The sequence below is a fragment of the Ceratotherium simum genome, chromosome 17 (assembly GCF_057802395.1).
Source record: "Ceratotherium simum simum isolate JZ-2026a chromosome 17, ASM5780239v1, whole genome shotgun sequence".
Classification (NCBI taxonomy): domain Eukaryota; kingdom Metazoa; phylum Chordata; class Mammalia; order Perissodactyla; family Rhinocerotidae; genus Ceratotherium; species Ceratotherium simum.
In genome coordinates, this window is record NC_141916.1 from 13,247,713 (window position 1) to 13,258,150 (window position 10,438).

Below are 10,438 nucleotides of genomic sequence, written 5' to 3' on the forward strand. Positions count from 1 at the left end.
AGATTCTGTTAAGTGTCCAGGAATAGATTGATTTGAGGAATTACAAAGGCTTTAAGAATAAGGTCACTTACATAGAAGATATAGGGCTTCCATGGAAACAAGTCCAGTCCAATGGGACATTGGTTTGGGCCAAAGGGATGGAGAGTAATATATGACCTGATCCTGTTGATTACAATCAGCTTTATGTCTCCCACCCTGACAAACTTTGGTTTTCATCATTCTCACCTTTTCCCTTTATATCTTCTAAAGGTCAACAATGAAAAACAGGACCACGTTTACTGAGTTCATTCTGTTGGGCCTCACAAACCAACCTGAAGTCCAAGTTGTGATCTTCATCTTTCTGTTCCTCACCTACATGCTAAGTGTCCTAGGAAATCTGACCATCATCATACTCACTCTAGTAGACCCCCACCTCCAGACCCCCATGTACTTCTTCCTCCGGAATTTCTCCCTCTTAGAAATTTCCTTCACATCCATTTTTATTCCCAGATTTCTGAACAGCATGATAACAGGAAATAAAGTCATCAGCTTTGCTGGATGCCTGACCCAGTATTTTTTTGCTATATTTCTTGGGGGAACAGAGTTTTGCCTTCTGGCTTGTATGTCCTATGACCGCTATGTGGCCATCTGCAAACCCCTGCATTACCTGACCATCATGAGCAGCAGAGTCTGCCTACAACTCGTGTTCTGCTCCTGGCTGGGGGGATTCCTAGCTATCTTTCCCCCAATCATCCTGATGAGCAAGGTGAATTTCTGTGCTTCCAATGTGCTGAATCACTATTTCTGTGACTATGGGCCACTCCTGGAGCTTGCCTGCTCAGATACAAGCCTTTTAGAATTGATGGTCATCTTCTTGGCAGTTGTGACTCTAGTGGTTACTCTGGTGCTGGTGATACTTTCTTATACATATATTATCAGGACCATTCTGAGGATCCCTTCTGCCCAGCAAAGGACAAAGGCTTTTTCCACTTGTTCCTCACACATGATTGTCATCTCCCTGTCTTATGGCAGCTGCATGTTTATGTACATTAATCCTTCTGCAAAAGAGGAAGGTGCTTTCAACAAAGGAATATCTGTGCTCATTACTTCAATTACTCCTTCATTAAACCCCTTCATTTACACTCTAAGAAATCAGCAAGTGAAGCGAGCATTCAAGGACACTGTCAAAAAGATAGTGAAGACTTAAAAAACAGAATACGTTTCAGTGAAATTATATTTCACTTAATAAATATGTATTGAGTGTCTACTATTTTATAGCAGCTGAACTGGGCCTTGAGGATAAAAATATGAAAGGCATGTGTCCTAATTTCAAGAAATCTACAGTCAAGTGTGATGGAAAAGTGTATAGAGTACAAATTTGTGTAATAAGTTTACAAATATAAAAATAACATGGTAAATGTTATCAGAGAAAGATGAATGAGAATCCATAAAAAGAACAGTTGGAAAGAGTTAACTGTTTTCTGGAAATGATTTGAAATTTCAGAGGCAAAACATATTGCTTATATAGGAGACTATGAAGGTAAGAATTTGGAGTGAGAATGAGAGACCAGATCATGAAGATATTTAATTACAAAGTATGGAGTTAGTTGGACATTGGTGAGTCAAGAGAAGTTTTAAGGAAGGAAGTGATATTATCAGCATTGTTTGGAAGGAACTCTAGCATTGGGATTGTTCTTCATCGTTGCACCTGAGACTATGCTTCTTTCACAGTGTCAATAATTTTATGCTGCTTCCTTTTTATTTTATGTTTCAACTGTAGCCATCCTTCCATAAAGGAACAATATTAAAAAGGATATACGTTGGTCTACTTTTCTCCAACTGGGGCAAAAATTCTCAAGATTTTGTCAACTTATATGTCAATTTTCAGAAGCTAGGATTAGAAGAGTTTTCTAGAGGCAAGGTTAGAAGTCTCTCAATCCTCCTGAAGGATCTATTGTTGCTTTTCATAGCTGACATCTTTTTCAGCTAATGGCTAAGATCTCCCACTCTCTCTCTTCGGCAATTTCTGGTGATTATTTTTCTATTGTGATTTTATTTTCATCTTATTGTTTCCTTTTGTTGGATATTAGAAGGACAGATTCTGTGATATGGCTCCATTCTTTTGACATTTCTCCAAAGTTTTGCTTTTGTTTTAAATGTAAGCCATGGATGTCTGTTTCATAAAGTGAAAAAGAATATAAAATATCAATAAAGTTTTATGTTTAAACTAGAACTAGAATGTTCTAGAATGTTGGAACTAGAATGTTCCAAAATATGACTCTTAGTAATGAACTGGGAATAGACTAGCCTACCAAGAACTGCACACATGGATTTAAGGTAACAAAAACTTGAATTTGAATAGGTGATGGTAGGGCCTCAACTTTAATGGAACTAAGGACATTTTAGAAATTTGAGTACTTGCACATAGCTTACTTATATCCTACATCATTGTAGAACTGTGTTTACTACTTGGGGTACAAGTGGAACATCATCTGCTGTATTCACATGCTTCACGTGTGGACATAACATTGAGTGGGATGATGCTTCTTAGGCAGCTAAGGAACAAGCTGTATTGGATTGATCATGAGAAAAAATTCCCAGAACTACAGAAAATATTGAGGAGTGTATAATATTTTTAATAAAAGGTCTTTTATGTAAAGCCATCACTATTTTGAATATCTGGGTTTCTTTGGTGGCTAACGTAGAGATTAGTGATGACTTTCAATTTATTCCAAATTCATTGACTACCTATTAATTGATAGAGAAATGTTCTTAAACAGCCACATCTGAATCATTAAGTTCCCCCAAATCCACATTTCTACCAATACCTATGGTGAAGTGGAAGACAATGCCATAGAGTGGTTAAACATATAGGCTTTAGTTCAAATCCCAGATTCGCAACCTTCTACCAGAGTCTCCTTGGAATAGTTATTGACCTCTCTAAGGCTTACTTTTCTCAACTCTAAAATGTGGATAACAATCGTGTCTATCTTATAGGATAGTTTTGAGCATTAAGTGAGATAATAGGTGTAAAATATTTAAAAAGTCGTTACTTATTAAGTGTTTAATAAATGATATCTATTATAACTGTATGATAATGGTAGACAATATCTTTTTCAAAAAACTGGTGCTTAACTCTTAAGACAAGGTACTAAATTGACTATTCTGTTATAATTGGGACTGTAAAGATGTTGGCTATTCTACTTCAAATCCCTCTGCACCAAGGACTGCTTATTTGCATTTCTCTTATGTCCAATTGCATCACTGGATAGCCAGATCTGTGAGGGTCTTACACCGGCTTCAGATAAAGCGAATCAGAACACTTGGTAGCAGATTGTTAGGACTGGGCTACTGTCAACTCTATGTGACCTGGATATCTCTGAGTATGTTGCAATCAAGAAGAAGAGTACTTGGTGTAAACCAAAGTTCAAGAACAGTAGCCCAGGCTTGACTCAGCGTTCATAACATAAGCATGTAGAAATGAATTTTGGAAGGAATGTATCAACTTCTAAATGAGCTTGTTCAAAAACGAGATAAGTCACGCTCTTCTGAAACTGTTCATCTAAGCTGGCTTTATGTTAATACATACTTGGAAACACTCCAAGTCATAGGTAAGCAAAGGAAGGGGTTACTGATTCTGCAGCTGACCTCTTGGAATGGTCAGTGTCAAAATGTCTAAGTTGGTGGGTTTTATCCCTCCTGTCACCACTGCAGACAAGAATCAAAAGAAACAGCTTTACCTGCCTAGTATTCTCAAGGTAATTTCAGGGCAGTGCTAGGATGATGAGACAATAAAACAACTGAGGGCTAATATGTCACTCTTGGGCATTCATTCCTCTATCCTCTCTCCCTAAACCCCAGGGGTTGTGGACTTACAGATTACAAATTTAAATAGGCAGTTCTCTCCCAATGCTGTTCCTTACAAAGAGTTTAAAATAAAATTCAAAAGAAAAAAAGAGATTTTTTAAAGAGGCTAAATAAGATAAGAACAGTTCTGTAATAACTTATACTCTCTGGCCTGAGGATCATGTTTGTCATTTCTTTTAATTCATTCAGAAGGTCACAAACCTGGGCTTAAGCTTCTGCCCATACAAATCACTAGACAGTATAGTTGAAGCTATTCAGAGGTAATGAGCTCAGAAACCAAAACTACCACTCATCTGAGGAATATATCTACTGCAGGGGTAGGGGGACAAGATTACACACCATACAACATATGATGCAAAGAAGAATTATTGGAACAGAAACATCAAGAATTTAAAATAAGTATAATTTCCTCAAAAAGATAAAAATGATACTGGTAAGACAAAGGAGAAAACATTATTAAAATAACTAGGTAAAAAATACCGCTGAAAAACCTAATAAATGAAATAAAGAACAAAACAGATGAGGCTAACACCAGGAGAGATAGAACCAAAACAAAAATAGTGATAAACTCTCTGAGATTAGAGATCTGAGAAACTCTCCCATAAAGCAACAGAAAACAATAAAGAAAATCAATAGACAACAGAAAACAATAAAGAGATTAGATAGGTAGGTAGATAGATAAACAGGCACCAAGAGACACAGGAGCAGATGCCAAATTTAACTTAGATAATAAGAGTTACAAGTGAAGAGTAGAGGAAAGATAAAAGAAGGAAACAGTAACACTTTCTTTAGTAGAGAAAGATGGATATGTCTGAGTATGCTGAGATGGGATTGATAAGGAAAATAGACACATTAAGAAATCAGACATTTAAATGTGATGGTAAAATAAAAGAACACCTCAGAAGGCTTGCCATACAAAGATCAAATCTGAAAACACTTTTAGAAGAAATACTCAAGTAAGAGGATAAATAAACTCAGAAGAATGATGCAAATAATATGAAACATAAAAATGATAATATAATTTATATCAATCATACTAAATCATATAAATCATATTGATCTTTTTAAAAAGTAAGACTCAAAGAAGAATAAGAGAGAGAAAGTCTATATCCATAACCAGAACTAAAATTCTAGGAAACAAGTACATGGTGGTGTTGTGAAGAGGGTCCAAATTAACATGCAAAATAATAATAATAATAATATATTTGTTGGTATCCAAGAAAGAAATAAAAGTATAAGTTTACGAAATCAATAGATAAAAACAGACAAAGATGATTCTCAAATTAAGATATCCACCCTGAAAATAAAATAGAATTTATAACTTTTAAATCAACAAAATAAAAAGTATTCATCTACGAAAGATAGAAAATGATAAAAAGGAATAAGTAGAATAAATGGAGTATCTAGAATAAGATGGCAGAGACCAGTCCTACTATAATAGTAATTATAAAAAGAATGTATCAGTGAATCCCATAATAAAAAAAGACAATGATCCTCAAATTGGACTAAAAATAAAAATAAATAAATCTAGCAATGTGTTGTATATAAGAGACACACTTAAAGCAGTAGGATATTAAAAGGTTGGAAATAAAAGGAATGAGTGACATCATCAACATGGCGGAAGAGGTTTTCTACCATCTTCCCCTCAACGAATACCAATTTTGACAACCACTCATTGACAAGAGTGCCTTTGTGGAAGTCTGAGAGTCCGGTGGAGAAATTCTAGCAGACCATTGGAGGAAAAAAAAATCTGAGATTGAGTGTTTGAAGAGGCTAAGAGGAACAGTTTCACTTTGCCCACATCATGCCTCCTGCAAGGTAGCACAGCTCAGCGCCAAGAGAGACCTTCCTAGGCCCATGATTTCTCACATAAGGGAAAGTGCGAGTGCATGAGTGAGCACCCAGCTTCCCTAGCTGTGCAGGAACTGCCAAAGAGGTACATTTCTTTCTTGTCTCATCCAGAAATCTGAGCTGCAAATGGCATGATTGGGGGGCAGCGAGCAGCCAGGAGAGCAGCAGCCAGGGCACAGAGGGAACATACCGAAGGGAGGTGGATCCTGCTAACCACTATGAGGACGCCATCAGGAAGCCCACCCAGGAGTATTTGAGATTCCTCACATGCAGATTCCCCCAACTGATCCACTGGAACCCCAATGTTCCACAAGCCACAGCTACACACCCTCTCACCCTGTGGCTGCCTCCCTGTGCGCTCCCAGGACAGTGGTGAGAGTGAGCCTTTGCAGATGGCTTGTCAGCATGTGCACAAAACTGGCCTGACTCTATGGGATCGGGAGAAAGCACACAAACTTAAACATTCTGGCTTTCGTTCTTTCTACCAAGAAGTGTGCTGTCCTTTTTACATTTTCTTCTTTTTATGTAATAAAATTTTTAAAACTCTCAATGAAGCAAGTATAAAGGGACTATACCTCCACAGAATAAAGGTCATACGTGACAAGCCCACAGCTGACATTATACTCACCAGTGAAAAGCTGAAACACTTTCCTCTAAAATCAAGAACAAGACGAGATGACCACTCTTACCGCTCTATTCAATATAGTATTGGAAGTCCTAGCCAGAGAAATTAGGCAAGAAAAAGAAATAAAATTCATCCAAACTGGAAAAGAAGTAAAACTGCCACTATTTGCAGAGAACATGATTTTATATACAGAAAACCCTAAAGACTCCATAAAAAAACTCCTAGAGGGACCAGCCTGGTGGCATAGTGGTTGGGTTCGTCGTGTGTTCTGCTTCGGTGGCCCAGGGTCTGCAGGTTCGGATCCTGGGTGTGGACCTGCACACTGCTCATCAAGCCATGCTGTGGTGGCCTCCAACATACAAAGCAGAGGAAGACTGGTGCAGATGTTAGCTCAGCAACAAACTTCCTCAAGCAAAAAGAGGAAGATGGGCAACAGATGTTAGCTCAGAGCCCATCTTTCTTACCAAAGGAAAAAAAAACCTGTTAGAACTAACAAACAAATTCAGTAAAGTTGCAGGATACAAAATCAATACACAAAAATCTGTTGTGTTTCTATAACTAATAATGACCTATTAGAAAGAGAAAGAAAGAAAACAATCCCATTTAGAATTCCATCAAAAAAAAAATACGTAGAAATAAATTTAACCAAGGAGGTGAAAGACCTGTATATCGAAAATTACAAAACATGAATGAAAGAAATTGAAGAAGTCACAAATAAATGGAAAAACATTTCATACTCATTGTTTGGAAGAATCAATATTGTTAAAATGTCCATACTACCCAAAGCAATCTACAGACTCAATGCAATCGCTGTCAAAATTCCAATGACATTTTTCAAAGAAATAAAAAATAATCCTAAAATTTGTATGGAACCACAAAAAAACCTTGAATAGCCAAAGCAATATTGAGAAAGAAGAACAAAACTGAAGGCATCACACTCCTTGATTTCAAACTAAATTACAAAGCTGTAGTAACTAAAACAGTATGGTAGTGGCATAAAAACAGACACATAGATAAGTGAAACAGAATAGAGAGCTCCGAAATACACCCATGCATACATGGTCAATTAATTTATGACAAAGGAGCCATGAATATACGATGGCAAAAGATCAGTCTCTTCAGTAAATGGTGTTGGGAAAACTGGACAGCCTTGTGTGAAAGAATAAAACTGGACACTATCTTACACTATACACGAAAATTAGCTCAAAATGGATTAAAGACTTGAATGTAAGACCTGAAACCATTAAACTCCTAGAAGAAAATATAGACAGTAAGCTCATTGACATAGGTCTTGATGATGATTTCTTGAATCTGACACCAAAAGCAAAAGTAACAAAAGCAAAAATAAACAAGTGAGACTACATCAGACTGAAAAGATTCTGCACAGCAAAGGAAACCATCCACAAAGTGAAAAAGTAACCCATGTCAATGGAAGAAAATATTTGCAGATCATATATCTGATAAAGGGCTAGTATCCAAAATATATAAAGAATTCATACAAGTCAATAGCAAAATAAACAATCTAATTAAAAAATGGACAAGATCTGAATAGACATTTCCCCAAAGAACACATACAGATGGCCAACAGGTACATGAAAAGATGCTCAACATCATTAATCACCAGAGAATTTCAAATCAAAACCACAATGAGATATCACCTCACACCTGTTAGAATGTCTATTATCAAAAAGACAAGAAACAACAAGTGTTGGTCAAGTGTTGAAAATCTAGAGTGACTAAAAATCATTACTTGCTGCTTTGCTTATTCTAAATATTCCTGTAGGGCCGGCCCCGTGGCTTAGTGGTTAAGTGCTCGCGCTCCACTACTGGCGGCCCAGGTTCGGATCCCGGGCGCGCACCGACGCACCGCTTCTCTGGCCATGCTGAGGCCGCGTCCCACATACAGCAACTAGAAGGATGTGCAACTGTGACATACAGCTATCTACTGGGGCTTTGGGGGGGGGGAAAGGAGGGGGATTGGCAATAGATGTTAGCTCAGAGCTGGTCTTCCTCAGCAAAAAAGAGGAGGATTAGCACGGATGTTAGCTCAGGGCTGATCTTCCTCCAAAAAAATAAATAAATAAATAAATCTGTTTAAAAAAGTAAATATTCCTGGAAACATTTCTTTTCTTTGGTTATGATTAAATTTTGTTTTCTCTTAAAACTGTTTTTGTTTGGCAGTATCAAAATGATTGGTCCCTCATCTGATGAAGTGAGTAGCACTCTTTGCAACCTAATAGAAGTTTATTATTATTTGGAGTGGGTGTTGGTGGCAGGAATGTCAGGGAAGGCCTGTAGGAAGTAAGATGCCAGCCAAGATCTTGCAATCTAGCTTAGACATGAGTCAAGCACACACTAAATGTTAATTTGCAGAAATAGCCATGACACTTTGCAGCCCTCCTTTAAGTAGGTGGGTTTTGTCACCTGTTGAATGTGTGCTGCTCTTATGGCTTGCTTTCACCAAGTAACTGCTGTCATGCAGTATTTCAGAGGAAAATGGGGAATATAAAAACCGTAATTTTGGGCCGGCCCCGTGGCTTAGCTGTTGGGTGCGGCCCTCCGCTGCTGGCGGCCCCTGGTTCGGATCCCGGGTGCGCACGACGCACCGCTTCTCTGGCCATGCTGAGGCCGCGTCCCACATACAGCAACTAGAAGGATGTGCAGCTATGACATACAACTGTCTACTGGGGCTTTGGGGAAAAAAATAAATAAATAAAATAAAAAAAACCTGTAATTTTTGTTGGTTGTCTCTAATTATTTGGAGAACTTGGAGAAAGAAAAGATATGATCTCAGGACTTTAAGTTCCCATCTCAAGATATAAAAAGGAAGTCAGAAAACTATGACTTCCCTAAAAGAAATCAGTCTCTCAGGTAGCTACAGGATTGAAACTTCTGGAAACCAACCCAAGTCTAATCTTGTGGATGAATTAATTTCTATGCAAATTGAATTCACAACATCCAGGGGTTACTAGAGGGTACATATGAGTAGATTCCACGGAAGCCCCATATTCTACCTAGCCACCTTTGCCAGAGAAGCAGACATTTATATTGTAGGGGAGGAAGACCTATCCTCTACACACTCTGGGTCCTTTCTGGCTGGGCTATGAATTAAATTGACATGAAATAGAATAACAGGAGAAAATCAAACAAAGCTTTATAACTTGTAAACATGGGAGAGATCTAGGAAAAACTAGGTAACTCAGTCATCTGGCTGAGGTTGTCATCTTAACATCTTCATGTACAGACAAAGGAAGATGTTGGGATTAGTGGTTTTGGACTTCAAAGGGGAGGAAGGCAATTCACGTGGAGATGGAAAAGCAAATGTTTGTTAGACAACTGTTTACCAGGCCACCTACAGAGGATGTGGCGTGAGAGACAGAATTTCAATACGATAGGCTTGTTGGTGCCTCTCTTATCACACCTATTTTATATTATACTATAGTTATGTTATTGTATTAGCTCCTTCCTGGAACAGGCCTTCTATCTTAAATTCTTTTAGGCAATTGTGGGGAAGGCCAAATGTTCTTCCTGAGTCTTCTGAGCCTGTATTAACTTCAGCTCGAAATAATACACATACCAGAGTGGCACATCGTGGGGCGACCTGCCTTGACCCCATCAATATCCTGTCTCAAGAGTTTGATCTCTTCTTGCCTGAAGAAGATGTAATGAGCTCTTTTGAGATAGTTTTCTTGCAGGAGAATGCTGAACTTGTTCAAGACGTATCCTCACTTTATCTCATTGCTTGGAGTCCAATAACCAGACTCAAGTTCATGCAGACTCCAGGGCACTGGGTACACAATATGGCCCAGAAGCATGTACCATACACACCTAAAGAATTTCAAGACAACTAATTTACAGCAACAGAAACCTGAGGAATATCTATGGGAATTAATCATAAGAGTTTTGGAATCAGGGTAAAGTGAGAAGAAACATTGGATTGGGTTAAATTTACTGATATGAATGCTGGTCTCTCAAGTTGCTGGACATGACTACTTGGCCCAAATGTGCCCTACACTGAATGAAGTTGAGATTCCAGAACTTCCTACTTGTGTTGTTGAGGAAGGCATCCAAAGACTTAAGGTGATTGGAATACTGGAGTAGATTTATTATATGAGG

General features: G+C 38.0%; 1 protein-coding gene across 1 annotated transcript; it reads left to right on the plus strand.

Annotated features, from left to right (window-relative positions):
* The first annotated feature begins 256 nt into the window (after positions 1-256).
* Positions 257-2,945, plus strand: LOC101404455 (olfactory receptor 6C4-like). The gene is made up of 2 exons (XM_004429485.2): positions 257-1,174; positions 2,925-2,945. Exons 1-2 carry the CDS (start codon positions 257-259, stop codon positions 2,943-2,945), a joined length of 939 nt encoding a protein of 312 aa, XP_004429542.2.
* Positions 2,946-10,438: the final 7,493 nt, after the last annotated feature.